At 37.3% G+C, this 19,296-nt stretch overlaps 1 protein-coding gene across 1 annotated transcript in view; it reads left to right on the top strand.

Moving 5' to 3' along the window:
* Positions 1 to 19,296, top strand: part of GREB1 (growth regulating estrogen receptor binding 1) — an 87,492-nt gene that overhangs the window by 54,623 nt on the left and 13,573 nt on the right. The window contains exons 16-24 of the mRNA XM_036381279.1: positions 1,112 to 1,304; positions 1,891 to 2,027; positions 3,139 to 3,478; positions 5,041 to 5,156; positions 5,859 to 6,058; positions 7,792 to 7,881; positions 9,261 to 9,835; positions 16,832 to 16,934; positions 17,652 to 17,810. Of these exons, the coding sequence (XP_036237172.1) occupies positions 1,112 to 1,304; positions 1,891 to 2,027; positions 3,139 to 3,478; positions 5,041 to 5,156; positions 5,859 to 6,058; positions 7,792 to 7,881; positions 9,261 to 9,835; positions 16,832 to 16,934; positions 17,652 to 17,810 (1,913 nt within the window). The remainder of the gene's footprint in view (positions 1 to 1,111; positions 1,305 to 1,890; positions 2,028 to 3,138; positions 3,479 to 5,040; positions 5,157 to 5,858; positions 6,059 to 7,791; positions 7,882 to 9,260; positions 9,836 to 16,831; positions 16,935 to 17,651; positions 17,811 to 19,296) is intronic.

The raw sequence follows: 19,296 nt of genomic DNA, 5'->3' as shown, positions 1-19,296 counted from the left end.
AACACTACTGCCTATTTTTTTAACTGACTAAAAGTTTTGCAGTTCTTTTCTATCCAAAATCAGTGACTTGTAAGAATTGAAAGCTTCTGTGGATTCTTAGTGATGCCAGGTAGAGTTCTGAGGGAAAGAGAAAGGTTCTTGTCCAGTGTTTACCAAGTTTCCCATCAGCTCACTCACGTAACTCATTGCTTCCCTCTTCCCTCGCAGAGCTCTGTTTCCATAAATTCTCAACAACCTGCCTGCTGACAAGTGGGGCTGCTTTTGCTGTCTGGTTCTGAGACTCTTGGGGAGGTTGGAAAACATTCTGAACTCCAGAAACACCAACATATTCCAACTTTGGGATTGTGGTAGTGTTTCTGAAACCAAACACTAGAATCTTGCTTGTGAATGAAGTGAGGTCTTGTCTTTTACACTGGTTAACAATGATGACTTTCAATGAAACTGCATCTGAGGGTTTCCTCTTCAGCTCCCCTGTCTTAGGAACTTACATGGACTTTTACAGCTGTCCCAGCCTTTGAGGCATTTATTCATTTATTCCTTGAGTGGTAGAGAAGTACCTGTGTTGCTGCTCAACCCTGTTTTCTGTCTAATAAAGATACATAGGCAGGTGAATGCCAAAAATTCAGTAGCATTAATTTGGGCTGAAATTTTGCTCAGGAGCAAGGAATTGACTGTCAGTATTCTGTGATACTGTGATTTGCTCTAAGAATAAATATTCATTTTTTCTCCTTTTCTATAATCTGTACTTTTCTATCTTGATTTTGTAGGTTAGAATTATCCCTTGTTAAGGGCAGCACTAACAATCAAAGTTACTACAGGACTATGTGTCTATTGGTAACTTCCATGTTAGCTTCCTTTCCTACTTTATCTCCCATATTCTGGTAGCTGCAAGGGATTGGTAATTTGCTAGTTAGAGAGCTTATCAGACTCACCAAAATTTTTACTTGCAATGAAATAATTTACATTTTCTTCTCTGCAACAATTTCAGGGTAAAAGAAGAGCCCTAAATTCCTTTAACTTTGATTTCACATCCAGGTTTAAGCTATTACACAGACACAAATATTCCCTTTTGCTGATCACTTTGGAGAGTTTTGGGTTTCTTTTTTTGCAGTGCTATGCATAGTCTTTATCCTCAAACAGAGCTGTCGACAGGACTTGTTGATAGACTGTTGAACTGCAGGGAGGTGAAAGAGGCACCAAATATTGTGACCCTCCATGTGACTTCCTTCCCCTACGCGCTGCAGACACAGCACACTCATATCAGCCCTTACAATGAGATCCACTGGCCTTCTTCATACAGCAATGTAAGATGGATGCTTTGAGATGCTTTTCTGAGCTTTTCATGAGTTATTTTCCATTTATGTCCTTAATAAAACAGTGAAGTCCCCATGATTTTTGTAAACAAGAGTGAAGTTTGCATGACATCCTGTTCAGTCTGTGGCAAGTTCATTTTTCCTTTTTTATCCTTTCTAGCTTTCTTTTTCTTTATTCCTTTTATATTTTCCATAAACTTTAGTAGCTCTGCTAAATATTTTTGAGCTACATAAATGGAAATCATCTTCAGTTCTGTCTCTATTGCATTACTGCATACATATATGTACATACATGGATTTTCTTCATATATATGCATATTTAGTCTATATAGCTGGTCTGTCTGTGTGTATGGATTTATGGGGAGAGAGAAAGAAATGAGGAAAAATTGGGTCACATTTTCACTCTCTCAAAATAGCTAATTCTGTTTCTTTCTCTTCTTGTTTTAATATGTCTGAGTAGATGTATGTTTATTAGAGAATGTGATTGTAAGTATATCAAGATACCAATGGTTAATCACTCATAAATTAATTATTTATAGACTTTATCCTTGTATTTTTATTGCTTCATTTGCTCTAGGGTGTAGATTTATACCATGAAAACAAGAAATACTTTGGACTGTCAGAATTCATTGAGTCCACCCTCTCTGGACATAGCATTCCACTGCTTCGGTACGACAGCTCTTTTGAAGCAATGGTCATGGCTTTGGGAAAGAGGTATGGGGCCCTCCTTTGTTTAACATGGGAAACTTAGGAAGTCCTTTTTAGGGCCTTGAGTTATTAGCTAGAAGATCATTTTATTTATTTATTTATTTTACTTCTCTCTGTCTTACACATCATTTACATATGCAAGGCGTTTCACCTGTTCTAATTTCTCCAATGTATTTAGTATATACTGGGCTTGCAGTGTCATCAGTTGAGGCTGTCTCTTACTATGAGCATGCACACTGCTTAGCCCCATTTACAATGTGTTCTTGTTGTGACCTGTAACTCCTCTATATTGTAATAATCTAATTGTATCATCACATAATTTTAAATGTGTTATTACTTTTGTCCAATATTATCACTTGCTGGCCCTGGCTGATTTTGATTCTGAGTATACTGCACTTGGAACACAAAGAGAAGTTAGATATATCACTGTGGCAGGTACACATAAATCAGAAATAAAATCTTCACAGCAAGCCATAGTAACAATTCTGAGCAAGCCATAGCAAGCACTCTTTACTGTGCACCTGGGTTTCATTTCTGTGAAAATCAGAACACAAGAAGCTATTGGATATCCATGGATCACCTTTCCATAAACTGGGGATTGAGATAGGGTGTAGCTGGCCTTGGGAAGTTGGAGTGCTCACTGGTTGCTGCCTACATATTCAGTCCTCTTGAACACAAGAGTAAATTGGTTCAGGGCTTCAGTAAGAAAACAAGAGAAACACCCAATCTCTCTCTGCCCCTTGAGAATGGCACACAATGAAGAATACTATTCTTATTGATAAGAAAATGTAATTTTGTTTGATGATATTAGTGAGTGCCTCCGCTAATATTGTGTGATGAATTTTGTAACAGCAGTAAGGTATGGATAAACTAAAGTGATGTAACTTTACTGGACTACTTGCTTGTAAACTTTTGTGAAGAGAAATGATGAGACAACATCAGTTCTGATTGTGAAATGATGCCTTGCAAATACTCTACAACTGCAATTGATGAGATTCTGTTGTACAGTAGATACAAAGGATTCGTTACAGGAGAAAATCCTGAGTTTACTATATTTTGTAAAAAATAGCTTTTTCACATCACCCTTTAATACTCTTTAATTCACCATTTATTTCAGGTTCCCAAGATTACACAGTGCAGTGATAAGGACTTTTGTCCTCATCCAACACTACTCTGCAGCTATGATGGCAGTGTGTGGTCTTTCTCAGATGAAGAATTACACCTCAGTTGAAACTCTGGAAATCACCCAAAATCTAATAAACTCTTCAAGACAATGTCCTAGTGGCCATGGCCTCATGGTCGTGTTGAGAATTCCATGTATCCCTCTGGCTGCAGTGGCATATGAACGTCTGTATAATGTAAGGGAAAGACTAGCCCTTGAAGATAACTTTGAAATAATCCTGGGAAATCCTAATTCTGGAATCACCATTGGGAAGCACTTTGTGGAACAATTGAAGGTAAATTGCAGAATGGCATGTGCTGGGAAGCTTCCTTAGATGGGTAGGTGGGCAGACTTTACTGGTGACAGATATAGCCATAAACTGAAGTGTGGAGTCCTAAAGTAAAACCAAAAACTGCAATGAGGAGCATGACTTTTACCTTTTACACATACTGTCTATGACACCTTTCCTGTCCTGCCTATGGTTAATGCTCAGTGAAGTATTAACTAATACAGTTAGCACTTGACTTCCAGTAGCAACCCTCAGAAACAGCTGAAATGCTTTTATCTAAAGGGACTGTGAGATATACATTGAAAAGACAAGTAAAATGTTCAGATTTAGCTGAATTTTCTCACAAAAACATCACAGTGCAAAAAGATTTTAATCAGTGACTAGTTGATTTAAATTGAGTTAAATTATTCTTGTCACCAGCAGGGGACAGGAAGACTGATTTACTTGATCAGTGATGGTAGTTAAGGATCCTAGAGCACTCTGGTGTTCACAGTTTGGGATTTTATGCTTTCTGAATCATGTCTTGGTTTATGGATTAATTTATATCCTTTAAGTCCAGAATCATGAGTCATCTGTTTAAAAAAAAAAGTGTCCTTTGCTCTTCCTAAAATTACCATCTTCTGATCACCAAAGCAAAAATGTATTTCCTCGAGAATGTTGTAATATCTATATATGTTATACTGTTTACTCTGTTTGATCCAATTTTTTGATTAAGTCATTTGAGATCCAGAGCCTAATGCTGATCTCATTCTGCTATTAATTAGGCATCACTTACTCTGAAAAATCAGAATTAGTTCTGAGTCACATCCTGATTATGTTCTCTGACATGTATAGAGGGGAACATGAGCAGATGTCAGAGGTGAGTTGTTGTACTGTTGATCATACCATAGATGCTTCTTATCTGTAGATCAGTCTCACAGTAGAAAGGACTGACTGGTAAGTAAAGCAATACAGCCTGAGGCTGAGCAGTCAAACAATATATGGACTTGTAAGATTTCTCATAAAGATACCAGGAAAACTGATAGCTTTAGGGGAGAGTGGGAGACCCAGAGGGTTGTAAATAGGGACAGCGGTGTGTGTTGAACACTTCCAGCTTTCTCCTGTTCCTCTAAGGTGAAAAGTCTCATTTCTAGCTTAGTTTCTTCCTTGGATTCAGACATCCATATATTATCTGCCTCAAGAAGCCTCTGTATTCTCTTCTCTCCCCCAAAACTCCTGCTCAGCTTTACTCTCCATTGCGCCATATTTGCCATATGCCCTGGTCTCAGTGCTGTCTATGCAGGCTGGAACATACTGTCCCAATGTGCTCAGACTAACAGCAGGCAGACTGCTGCCTGTAATGCTCTAGAAACTGTGAGAGCTATCTGTTTTGAATTGGGCTCTGCAGTGTGGCTCCTCTTCCACTGTACAAGTGGGTTATTATAATGGATGATAAAGAATGTCTTTCTGTCTTTTTATTTGATATAAATATATCTAAAATATATATATGTATATATAAAAACTATTATATAGTTACAGATAAGTCCAACATATAGATATATCCAACAGGGTTTCTCTACCTTGTACAGATCTGGCAGAAAATTGAAGATGTAGATTGGAGGCCACAGACCTATTTGGAATTGGAAGGTTTGCCTTGCATATTGATTTTTAGTGGGATGGATCCACAAGGGGAGTCTTTGCCACGGTAAGAAGATCCACTCTTTTCTCAGTGGCAGTGTTTTATCCATTGCTTATCAAATACTTAAAGATTAACTGTGTGATTACTTGTGTGAGAGGAGAACAGATTTCAGTGTCGATGTGTTTTCTTTGCCATTTTTGGGGCAGTTTTTATATCATAAATGCAACCCCATATTATTGATAATAAACTTCTGTTTATACAAAGACATAAATAGCTTCAAAAATATTATGAGTTATCCCAGTTTAGAGGAGAGAATGGGTATGTTAAAGAAAAGAAGTATAGCTGCTTAGGTTTCTTTTGGGTAGCTGAGAAATCTGCTGATGATGGTTGTATGTGTGCCCCAGGATGTGTGGAGTGCCTTCTGGAATGGCAGCTGGAAGTGAGACAGGATGCCCTGGGGCACTAAATGCTTTTGTATGTTCAACTGAATCCTATTCTGTGTGTGTTAGGTTTAGAATCCAAATGATTATTCTTTTTCTTACGCTGATGCTAATGTTCAGTGCAGTAAATTAAGTTGTGTAATTGGGTTAAGAGAAAGAAAAGTGTATGCACCACAGTGGTAAGCTTATTAAGCACAAAATATTGAGTTCTATCTCATCCCTCATTGAAGCAAATTGTGAAAAAATTCCCCTTTGGCTGTGTTTCTTAAAGAGACAAGGCAGTAGATTACAGTGAGTTTTCACAGTAGCTCCTCCTGTTTCTCTCCAGATCACTGAGATACTGTGACCTGCGTTTAATAAATTCATCTTCTTTGGTACGGACAAGCCTGGAGCAAGAACTTGGTTTGGCAGCATACTTTGTGAGCTCAGAAATTCACACAGAGAAACCAGTTGTGAATGATGTGTTAGAAAGTGACCCAGAGAAACTAAGCAGTACTGACAATGAAGATGAAGAAATAGCAACAGAAGGTATTTTTCATTACTGGTAATAAAAGAAGCTGTAAAATGAGTGAAAATGATTAGCAAAAGCAGCAATGTAAGGGTGAGGTTTTCTCACTTTAGTCTTACTGAGTGAGCTCTGCTCCTTAGTTTTGTTTCATCTCATTGAACCTCTGTTTCCTCTCCTGCTGCTGATGCATTTTAACTTCTTGCAGTTCTACTGCTGTATCTGTTATCTCTCTGTTTTCTGGCTCCCTCCTGTGTTCCTCCTTTGCCCTGTGTGTTCTGACAGCCACAAAGTGGAGCTCGAGTAGGAGCACCAGGTGACACTGTTCAGAGGACCCTGTGCATCTCCCTCCTCAGCAGGGAAGGGTGAGATTTGCTGTCTGAGAAGCAGCAGCAGCAGTGACTGCGTCCCTACCCTCAGTGGCAGCTCCAACAAAACTGTTCCTGGTGCTACTGAACCTATCCTTACAATGATGTCAGTGATAAAGATTCCTTTCAAGGAAACAGCTGAGTAGTCCCTACCTTGTAAGGTATTAAATAGTATGGATAGAAAATATATCTCAACATAGAAACTTCTGAGTTCTCCTTGCAAATGCTCATGAATTCAAATTAACAGTGTAGAGTTGGTGAATTCATAATATCTTAAGAAACCAATTGAGAACATACAAGTATGTAAAACCCAACAATAATTTACCCATTTTTTGAGTTATAATTGATGGACATTATCAGTTATTTATTAGTTCTTTACACTTTTCTTTACTATCTATTGTGCCTATGGAAAACAAAGGATTTTTATCCCTGTAAAGTATTTAAATCTCAAACAACTTGCCTTCATTTCTTTTTTTATACTATGAGGAGGAAGAAACCCAATTACCTTCCAAGTTCACCTAGGAAGTTCTTACTCACTGAAAATGACAGCAGAACAAGCTGAACAAAAATACTTTCTTTAATCCAATATGGACTCTTCATAGAGGAATGAAATGCCTGAGGTCATACTCAAAGTGTGTTCAAGAGATGCCTGCTTCAGATGTGATTGGTACTCCTTGCAATGAGCAGTTCTGTCCATTTAGTTGAAGTATGCTGAGATTGTATGTGATATGAGTCAAATGGGCTCCTGTGATGTCTAAGGCTGCTCTCCTAGTCCATGAAGTATGGTGTGATCATCCAGAGTCCAGTTCAGAGCATGTGAGATAGGCTTACAGTCTAAGTTTGCTGATGGCAGTGCTTATGGCTCAGTTTACCACGTTAACACTGTACAGAAACAAGCATTTTAACTTAGGAGCCTGAGCTAGGAATCTCAAGTGAATGATGGCCATCCACCTGAGGATTTTCATCACCAAAAGCTGAGATATAATCTGGCCCTAAAACTGTGTGGGGCAGGAGGTAATTTTATAACATACTGACAAAACAGAGCTTGTTGCCTCCTGGTTTCCCTGACACTGGAATTGTAGGGAATGTAAGACATGGGTTGGAAGAGAAACCATGGTTGAGACAGGCCTAGATATTACCAGCTCCTGGTTCAGCACTGATTTTTGTGAAGCTACTGCAGCTCAGCACAGGTAAATTAGACTGTAGGCTGATCCGATATTCTGTGGTGGGAACAGATACTCTCCATACTGGAAACAGTGTCAGGATGAGGACAAACCCCACACAAACCCTTCTGTACTTCTCCTTATTTTGACAATATAGCTGTGACTTAGAGGATTACCTAAATTATATTTTGATTTTGTTTTCCCTTACTATCATTCATGAAACAGGTTCTACTTCAGAAAAGAGAAGTCCTATGAAAAGAGAAAGATCACGTTCCCATGACTCTGCATCTTCATCTCTCTCTTCAAAAGCTTCCAGTAAGATCATAAGATCATCTCTGTTAATTTAAGTTTAGGACATAGAAGAGACCTTAGCTTATTTGATAAATAATAAAAGGCATAAATCACTAAGGTTTTGATCAAGCCTACTTTAATGGGATCACTTAAGATGACTAGAAAATACAGGGATTAGGCTTCTGAAATATAGAAAATAGGATATTTTCTTGCTTGAAAAATTAACATGCCATGGAGTGCTCAAACTAGGTGCTTCCATGTGGTCTGCCCATGGCTCTGTGCCCTCAGTACATCTGTGGTCAAAGAAATATTTTTATTTCACTTTTTTCTGTGCCCCTGGATACTGGTATTTTGAGGGATGTCACACTGGTGTTACTTGCAGCCGTTCACAGTGCTGGTGACACTTTTGTGTTTGTAGCTAATAGCTATTATTGACTACTTTAGATTAATAGACAGAGGATAGCATTTCTTGAAATCAGGAGAAACTACTGACTTTTATTTGTTCAAAATGTGGGGGTTTTTTGAGAACCAGCATGGTTGTTTTCACCATGAGGGGAAATGTGGTTTAATGTATGTTCAGCCTTAGGCACATATTTCTAATACTTTGTGTAGACTGATTCCACAAGCAGTTCTCTGTCTACTTTAAAGACTGTGACATATTTGCATGCCCTCTTTCACTAAGCGTTAAAGAACCATTTAACATGTGTTAAGCTTTCAAGAAATCTTAATAGTTAAAATATATATAGCATAAAAATATATAGCTTTCAGAAAATCCACAGTTATCTGCAGGGTATATCTACATCACATATTCCCAGCCAACATTCATGAGTTCAGTATGTCCTCTGAGCTGACCCAAAGCTCTGTGAATGCACTAATGCATTATGTAGCACCAGGTGCTTGAGGGCTGCCAGGTTTTATTAGATCAGCCTAAGTGCTGGAGTGACCCAGACATGGGTGTCAGAGCAGAGCTGACTCAGAGGACTGTTTTTAGATGTCAGTCTGAGCAGACATTTCTGTAGTGTGGTAGGGTAATAGCCTGGAAGTACTTATTTCCTTCAAAGCATTTAAACAATGGTTTTAGTAATTTTGTATTTGTCTTGAATGATTAAAGTATCTGGTGAGCACCTTCAGCAAGAAGTGTATGAGGGAAATAGAGGACAGAGCAATCACTGACATCTTTCCTATGCACTTCAGGACTTTAGAAGCCACTTTCTGCATTGAAACAAATACTACAAACCAGTCCCATTATGGCTTCCTGTACGAGGAAGGTCAAAGCAAGAAGAGGAGCAATGTTTGCTGGACAATGTATCAAGAGGATTATTTGTTGTGTTTTGTTTAACTGTGGCATTGACTAGAGGAGATAGTTGCACCGTGTTAAAATACAATTTCTCTTTTAATTACAGCATTCTGCACTGAGTCATCCCCTCCCCAAGCCCTAAGTAACAGCACTGAAGAAAGTACAAATAACTATGAAAGGCAGAAGCAGAAAGTAGACAAGGGGGCACAAACAACAATCAGCAAACACTTGCCACCAGTAACTGAACAGCTGGATATGAAACAAAACTTAAAAAGTACCCAAGTCTCCACCACCTCATCATCCTCCCCACCTTTCTCCTCCTCCTCTTCCTCCTCTGCACCTACTCATAACTCCTTCATCCTACAGACATCTCAATGCTCCTTGACCAAAGCATCTAAACAGCCTCCCATAGTTTTCCTGCCCAAACTGGTTTATGACATTATTACTTCTACAGACAGCAGTGGACTTCCCAAATCCTCTTCCCTCTTGCCTTACCATTCTGTTATGTGGGCAAGTTCTTTTCGTCCCCTTATGAGCAAGATGATGACGTGCACGGAGCAGTCCCTGTACTACCGCCAGTGGACGGTTCCCAAGCCAATCCACATGGACTACAACAACAGAAATGAGGGCAGAATGGACACCTTTCACCCAAGGAGACTGCTGCTGAGTGGGCCACCACAGGTGTGTAAAAAGAACAAGGTATTATCACTGATTAATTTGTTTAAGTTTATCATAAGCTCAGAAAAAATATTTAGTCCTTATTATTCATACCCAAAGGTGTGGGGGTTTTTTTTGAAGAGTAAATTATGTGTATTTTATTTCCTAATCCCTTCAAATAGAAAATATCATCCTTTCTTTACTGTTAGCCTGAGTTTCAATACAGAGAAGCTGCAGCAATATTCACTTTGTCAGTCTCTCTCCATTAAAATGTGTTAAAGACAGTTTGCTCAAGAGATAGATTTCATGTGTAATTTCAGTTTGTTAAAGTTGCACATGCATTTATGTTTTAAATAAAGATCAAAGATCTTGACAAAGCCACTTTCTTATGATCAATGTGAAAGCAGCTGAGTTTGTAATTAAATTATTTTGTTTCTTTTTGACAGCAGACAGAAATAGAAGCTGTTGTAAATAATACATGCAAGAAGGCCAGTTCAAAGTAACAGAGCCATATTTAAAAGATGAATGGCTGACCCAGGAGATTTTTTACATTACTTTGAAAATATATATGAAAATTGATCTAGTTCTAAGAAGTTAATTCTCATGTAAATTCTCCAGGAATGTTTAGCACTTATCTCTGAGCAAGGTATCTCCTAGTTAAGTGCACATATTACAGGCTAAAGGTAGAATTGTGTCTCATGTTTTACTGCAATATGAAGCAACAGGATAGGAAGAGGCACTGTGCCTGCTGAGAGCAGATATATTTCCTGTCAACCTCACAAGTCAAACAGGATAAATGCAAACCAAGACAAAGGTGTTTCCAGTTACTGTAACATCAACCCAAAGAATTAATCCAAAGACAGTTACTGAATTAGATTGTCACATGATCCACTCTTCTATGCCCATCCATGGCAAAAAGCAACTGCATATTGCTATCTGTTACATTATTGTTTTCCATTGTGTACCTAAATATACAGGGCAGAGGGAGCATAAATGAACCCTTCATATTGGGAATTCCCACAGATGTTACTCTGAGTCACAAAGGATTCCAGAAACCGAGGATCAGTTTTTCACTGTCCATTCCTTTGATCTAAATAGTTTGTGTTTGCCAAATATTGAGGTGTTATGTGATCAAGAAACTGAATTTCATACTCAGCTGCAGCATAAAAATGAATACAATGTGGAGAGAGATGTGCATTTTCATCCCAAAAAAACCCCCAAAATGACAGGCTGTAACAAAAGGACAGGCTTTAACTTCTGTTAGAATTTTATATTGCGTTCACATCAAACCCCATAAAGATATGATTCTGAAAGCCATCCTAAACATTCAGATTAACCAATAAGAAATTTTTTCTTTGGTATTTGAGTCCCAAATGTAAATTGTGGATCTCAGAAGAGTCATTCAGAGACTTCTGACAGCATACTACACATGGTGAGAAGGTTTTGATAGTTCACACACCTGATATTTGCAATTTAACTAACTGTTATCAAACAGATAGCTTGTTTATTTGTCAGCCCACTTTTCGCTATCAAATCTCTGGTTTTTTTTCCAAGTATGGAATAGGCCTCTTGTTCACCCTCTGTACAGCTGTGAATTTCAGCCTTGGTAACAATTCTTTTATTTGAAACTCCATCTCTTTTTCAGCTGTCTTCACAATGCAGGTCATTTCCTAGTGTTGTATGGGGTCCTACAGTTGGATTAGTTCCTAAAGGATGCTTTTTATATGTTTATTCATTTTATATTCCTCAGTTCTTTCTGAAGAATATACCTGTTTCACACAGAACAAATTCATGCTCATCAAATCAGGAGTATCATATCTTCTTCCTAAATATAAAAATGTAGGCTTATATATTAATTTAATAGAATTTTCTATTTATTATTCCATGGAAATCTCTTAATTTATTTCTATCTTCATGGAAAAACCCAGCAACTTTTTCTACCTTTACTATTTTAACCTCCCAAAGTACTTAAAATGCCTGTAAACCAAACAAACAGTTTGGTTTAAAAGTATGTGGGTTAATTTAAGGTATAACAGTGCAGTGTTTCTTGAAGGGAATAGTAGCAATAAAATGTGCAATAATTAGAATTACCCTTGTCTTTTGAAAAGAAATAATTTTCCTTCCTGAAGTAGGTTTTATTCATTTTTTTTTTGATAATATTAACATTTCACATAGACTTAATACTTACTGCATCAAGAGGTATAGGCAGAAATCAAAACAATTATTAGACAGCTCATATCTAAATGTTGATAACATCTCAGCCAAAGTGTAATATTGCCAGAGTAGTATCTTCCCAAAAATTAGTAATTACTTGTTTTCTTTATCAGGCAGTGATTCCTTTACTAAAATTTAAATCAGGAAGCAATTTTCTGATTAAAATGAAAAATGCTAAATCAACAGAGCAAGAAAACATTAGAGAATCAAAATGACAATTCTCACTGTCAGGGAAATTAGTAACAAAATATGCTCATCCTTCTCTCACAGAGATATTTTACCCTATGTGCTGGTCAAGATATTTTGCTGGAAGACCTGACGCATTTTTACAAGGACAGTTATGTACATTAGAAGGCAATAAATGTCTTATTTTTACAATAGGCTTTAGGAAATGCAGTAAAAACTGGATAGGTATGGACTAATTTATCTGTAATTAGCTCACATGATCAAAGTGAAGCCATTGGTTAGTGAGTATAATTTAATATACATCACCATGAGCAATACGTATTGTATCTACGGCTCAATGTCTGTTCCCTGGTACCCCCATGCAAATGCCTATATGGAATTCTAAATTCCCTCAAGTATTTTTTCTTCAGAACATTCATCTTAAAGTTCCCCAAACTTCAAATCAGGGTTTCATATGTTCAGTTTTTTAACTGGATTTTACAATTTAGAACTGGCATTTTCCTGAAGTGTGGAAGCTGCTGGTGAGCACAGCTCACTCCTGTGGCACCACATCCAGGGAATGGAGCAAGCATGTCTTAAGACACTTCCTGAAGAAGAAAACTGCTGCCCATTTAATTACTCTAACTTTATTAAAAACTCATTACAATGAGTGTATACACCATTCAGCTTATATAAGAAAAATATTAGGGAAATATTTAATATATCTATTATTAGCTGTATTTTAGAAGAATGTAGCATGTGGAAACATGGAGAAGAGCCATCAACATTTAACCAACTGTCTGTGGATCATCAGCATGTTTTCTGCAAATCATCATTGATTCACAGCCCTCAGTTTGAAAACCACTGTCATGATATGTGAAGAACTGTCTTACCTGGAAATTAGAATAGAAAAGCCTTTTGGAATTATTTCCCCTTTCACCATATTTCTCCAAATATGAGGCCTGAAATCAGATGATGCTTTATACCAACATGTAAGAATAATAAAATACTTCTAGTGGTCCTGGTGTCCAGCATCTGGAACAAGTTAAAAAAGGAAGCTCATTACTGTTGCATGTTCTACAACAGCACTTTTGAATGTCATTCCCTGGATGCTTGGAGGGACACATGCAGTTTATCTCACTGGAATGCTCTCTCTCAGATTCTTGATTGGTTTGCACCCTATGCTTGATATCTATGGCAAGCAGAGTTCAGTGGTCAAAATCTTTGGAGAGTTTTCCCCTTCTCTTTGGTAATATATGTCTTTGATAGAAAAACTAGACCTTCATATATATGTCAAATATTCTTCAGGAAAAAAATTGAATTCATATTCCTTCCTCTTCCTCATGGATGAAAAGCTTCAGAGTAAGCATATTCTTAGTATTTTAAGGGCTACATTATCCATGACATTAAGGATGAGAATAGAAACAAACCCCCTAAATCTCATCAGGCCCCAAATTCCCTAGTTATCATCAGTTTTCAAAAGATTTGAGATTTTCATTTCTTAGTCTTCTGGGATTTTCTTCTTCCAAGTCTGATTCTTCAGACGTCTGTCTTCTAAAGTCAGACAGACAGGAACAAATTGAGTAATACTTCCATTATTTGGAAATATTGCCCCCCAAATGCCTTATCTTACAAAGCACTGAGCACTGCCACATGTTTGAGGAACCTTTTTTCTGGAAAGCAGAGCAGTTTGTCATAGTGGCCCCTCTCATGTACATTTTGTTTCAGAAATTGTAAAAATACACCCCAGTTCTAGGTTCCTTCAGTCTTTTAATCTGTTTGCAACTTTGTATTCAGAGCAAGGACAGCATATAGGGAAAAACACCTTGCTCAGAGTACTTCCTTACCAGCTGTTGTCATTATTAATATATCATGCTTAGCCCAGAGTCACCAGTTGGGATCAGCACAGCATTGTGCTTGACTTCCCTAAAGCCATGTAAAGCTGCAGACCAATCAGGTATCCACGTTAAATTTTCTTTTCAGATCTCCTGTTTATTGCAGTTAGGAGATAGGGGATGGGCAAGATCCCCTTATGCAGAGCATTATGCTTCAAAGGTGTGCATACCCTGCTTGCAGGATCTCTTTGTAGCTACTTACAGTGCACAAACTCTTGGAAAAAGGGGTAGTGACAGATGGGGCAAGATGGGGAGTTGTAGATGTAGAAGTTGTGGTTTCTGATTGTTATTCCATTTATTTTCAAATTTTATTTTCAGACAAAGAAAAATTCTCTATGCTATTCCATTTTGCCTGGAGATGGTACACATATAAAACAGTACAATTAATTTTAGAGGTGCATTTAGCTATCTGGGGATGTTACAAGTTCACTTGTTCAAGATTCTTCCCTTCTGGAGTAAATGCTGATTGTAAATGAGATGTCATTCATTTCTCATTTTCTTTTTGAAAATCTTCTGAAAATTAAAAAGGTGTTCTCTCTTTCACCAGTTCATTTCTTGAGCAGTAAATGCAGGCAAATGTGCTAGTGAATGGAGTCCAAATATGAATGCTGCATGTGCTCAGCCCAATCTCTGGCAGGGAAACATTCTAATAACATGGAGATATTCCTGAAATTTCCCAACAGCTTTTTACATACAGCATTGCTCATATCTAGCAGTTCATATAACTCAGAGTACTGAATTGGAAACTTTTAATGTGACAGATAGAGATTGGGTAAGATCTGATGCATGCAGTGGCCTAAGTGCATGCATTAGATTAGTGGTGTAGCACTTGTCATCCTGTGGTTCCACCATTTTTGACTCATGACCCTACAGTTTGTGTACACTTGAGCCTGGTGACTGATGCTTTTCATCTCAGCACCATGCAGCAGTAGCCTCATCACTCCCACACACATTCTGAAATACATGAGTTGGATAGAATAAAATTTTAATGCATACCGAAAAGACAAAGTAAGGCTTTCAACATGTTGTTCTGTTGACAATTCTAAGTATATACTTCAAACAGATTAAGAATTAATTTTTCTATAGATATCTAATATCAAGGAGACAGGTGTGCTTTTGATAAATGATCTCTTGTTTGAAATTTGGAAACTGTTAATATATCAGGCTACCCTGTGTTTAATGAAAAGATGATTAGAGGCACTTTAAAAGAGTATGTTCATAAGAGAATAAAAAGGTAATCTCAGACATGAGGAAAACAAATGAAAGTATTTTCTTTGTTTGCCTCAGATGTGGGAAAATAAGGTGGTTTTGTTTTAGCTCCTCAATGAATAGCCATTGTTTATAAGTTTAGAACCTTGTTCCAGGGTCAGAGGAAAAAATTCTTATCAGTTTCAATGGAGTTTACATAAAAAACAAAACTGGGAGTTAGAAACATCTGGTCCATGGGCTGACTATAGTCCATGCTGTCATTTCCTCTACTTGAAGTTACTGTTTTTTAAGTGTTACTCCAGTATGACAGAGTTGTGTGCTGACATTGGATTCTCAACAGAGAACGGGGATAATGAGACCCTTATCCACCCTTTGCAAGCAACTGTTCAAACTGCAGTCTGATATGAGAAACAGATAATGAGCTTTGACCAAAACAAACGTCTCTTGCTTCAAATTTAAAGCCTCCCTTCCTCAAGTGTTGAGAGAAAATTAACATTTTTCTTGTCATAGATGGAAAACAGTAACTTAAGTAATCTGTTTAGCAATTCCAACACCCTATGCTTCTGACATGTCCTAGCAGTAATGGAAGTGAAGCTGGGTTTTCAATTCAGTAGTAACATAGACCTAATCCAAAATCTGATGCCACTTTGTGAAATCAGACAGTTGCTGTCCAATGTGTTGTAACTGATCTATGTGTTAACCTCCCCTGTACAGCCCACACACACACAATATCATGGTTTTTGAAGGGGCCTGCTTGGATATGGCCTTATTTACTTGATGTTATCATCAGCAAACTACCTGTGAAAGACAGAACAACCCACTGAGTAAATCACTGGCTGTGGCTTAAACCTTCCAGCAATACTCTTGATGTAGCAAAGGGAAAATTTATACACTGTGTTGATGGGGTGAAAAAGAAAGGAGAAAGTTGTATTTTAAGATAATTTTTAAATGGACTTTTAGAGGGTAATTTTAAAAGATTGGAAGGGAAATATTGTATTTTCAGCATGAGAACAGGACATTGACATTGTTTCACATACCATGTCCTTCCAGAGTGGAAGTGGCCAGCAGGAGCTCTCCCACGGATGTGTTGCCACTTTTACTCCTCAGGAGAGTGACTGAATTCAGTAGCAGGCAGTGTACTGGTGAATCATATGGAAATGAAAGGCTTGGGATAATTCTTTACTTATCTTGTAATTCGAGGGTTCTTTGTACATTTTATGAGCCTCTGTGATTTTTAAATGTTCATTGCCTGTGTAGAACCTATAACATCAGGAGAGAAAATTCTTGTCTCTGGGCCTGTAATTAGACCTGTGATATAAAATGTGTTTTCCAGCTAGGCTCCTGCACAGAGAGAATAAAACTGTTGAACATTATGCTTTTCATTTATGCCAAGGAATATACAAATAACAAAGATATCCAAGTCCTGAATATTAACATTCAGTTTCACCACAGCTACAATTTCCAGATATGTGGAAAACTAATATAATGAAAAGCAAAATTTTACACTTTTTTCTTTTCCTAATTTGTATGTTTACAGATAGGGAAAACGGGTGCCTACCTGCAGTTCCTCAGTATTTTGTCCCGAATGCTGATTAGACTGACAGAAGTGGATGTTTATGATGAGGAAGAAATCAACATCAGTAAGTTCCTGGTATAAAAATATTCTGGAGACAATAGAAAATTGTTATGCTAAATTGAAATATAGTTGTCTGTATATTCTATGCCTATTCTATCCTATTCACCTTTGCAATTGCTTTACATTATATAAATACTGTAAGAAAAATTTTCTGTGATCTTCAACTGATACTTAAGAATATATTATTATTTTATTAATTGTTTAGAATTTAAGCAAAGAACATACCTCTGGTTTTTGTGGAAAGGGATCGACAGCATTTATGTATATTAAATGATATCCAGCCATTGGTCTTAAGTGTAGAATTGGAATTAACTTCTGTGGTAAAGCATATAAAAGGAATCATTGAAATTTTGCCAGATTTATACCCTGAAGAGCAATGTCATATTTTCTTATTACACAAGATTACCCGAGGGAAGGAAGTTTCTGCTCTCTAATATCTAATTTTAGTCCAAACTTGCTTTATTTACAGTATATTACTGCTCTGTGTTCCCAGATGTATTTCTGTCAGACAGGACATGAAGATAAATTTTTAAAAGGTAGAGTTGCATTGAGGTGCAAGGTTCATTTGTGCAAAAGTTTACCTCTTGGTGCATAATGATATTGTGCCATCAGACTAATGAAAGACAAAATGAAGCAGGAATAATAGGTACAGCAAAAACATCTATAGCAATATAAAGAGCTTTAAAAAATTCTGAATTCTTATTTTTCAATACTATCATAGACATAAAAGAAGAATCTGATCAATACTACCATCAACCTGGAGATATGTGGCCAGATTTGGATACATTTAAGAAGATGCCTTTTGACTACACCATCCATGACCCAAAATATGAAGATGCAAGTCTGATTTGTTCAAAGCTTCAGACTATAGACAGTGAAGGTTAGAATTTTTAAAATCTGATTGGTACACATCTATGTATTTATTTGTATTTAATGTGAGAATCCTGTTAAATTTTTGAGCAGAGTTAAAATATCAGAATTGCCTTTGATTAAGTAATAGTGAAAAAAGATTTCAAGTTTTCCAGATGAAGTACCAGAGTATGACCCATATAAATTACTTAAGGAATATTATATGGATAGTCTTTCATTAAAAAAGCTCTAATTCCTCAATAAGTTTGTGCATTTGAATGATTTTATAAAGTAGCGTTGTCCTGCTCTGTAGCAATGCAATGATTTATGTGCATAAAGTTAGCTTTGTATTTAAAAGTATCTATAGGTTTATTTTTTAGGTTTTAGGTTAGGTTTGGAAAGCATGAGATGAACATGCTCAGACCTAGATTCCTGGAGTATTGGTGTGTGAATTAGTGCTCTGAATTAGCCAGCTGGACATACAGAGGCCCGTGGGAGTGGGTGGCAGGGAGGAAACCCTGCGGTTCAGAAAGGCCTTGGCAGGCTGGAGAAGTGGAGCCTCAGGAACAGGACCCTGTTGAACAGTTCATCCAATGTGCCCCTTGCACTTGGGATAGAATAACTTTATTCAGCTGTACAAGTTTGGGGCCAGCTCTAGAGACAGCAGCTTTGATAAAGGTGACTTGATGGTGCTGGTTGACAACAATTAAACATGAGTCACCAGTTCTCCACTGGGTCACTGGCTTACTAATAACCTAGCAACAGGTCAAGGGAAGTGATTATTCTTCTGTGATGGCAACTCTAAGGCCATATCTGGGTATTCTGTCAAGTTTTTGGCTTCCCAATATGAGAAAGACGTTGACATCGAGAAGTGAGGCCAGTAAGCAGCCACTAAGACATGGAGAAAATTGGAGTGAATTGGGTTTGTTTCATCTAGGGATGTCTAGCAGGTGCATCTGAATGCTGTCTTCAATTTCCTAATGGGAATTTATAGAAAAAAACTACTATAGATACACAGCATAAGGACAAGAGACAACAGGCACAAGTTGCAATATGGGAAATTACAATTAGATTGTATGAAAAATATTTGCAGAATAAAAAGTAGTCAAACTATGGAGCAGGTTGCCCAGAGAGATTATGAAAGCTTCACTCTTGGTGATTTTTGAAACTTAACATGACAAGGAAAAGCTTTGAGCAGGCCTGATCTGATGCTAAAAATCTGAGTGGAAGATTAAATAACAAAGTCCTTTTCAGCAGAAAATATACCTCATCTTCCCTCAGTCTCTCACAAAGAGGATCCTTTGAAAAATATGGATATACTTGAAGGATCAACATCACTAAATTGCCAAATTAATTTCACATAATCTCCTGTGATGTCTGTCACAGAATGGCAAATGTCATAAGGCTCTTTATTACTATTCATTGGTTTTGTAAACATTCTACCAATAATAGCAACAATGAAAATTTTAATGATCAGGCATTGCTTACTTCTCAGCCTTATGTGACATCTGTAGTGA

This window comes from Molothrus ater, chromosome 3 (genome assembly GCF_012460135.2).
Source record: "Molothrus ater isolate BHLD 08-10-18 breed brown headed cowbird chromosome 3, BPBGC_Mater_1.1, whole genome shotgun sequence".
NCBI lineage: Eukaryota > Metazoa > Chordata > Aves > Passeriformes > Icteridae > Molothrus > Molothrus ater.
This window is presented reverse-complemented; position numbering and strand designations above follow the sequence as displayed.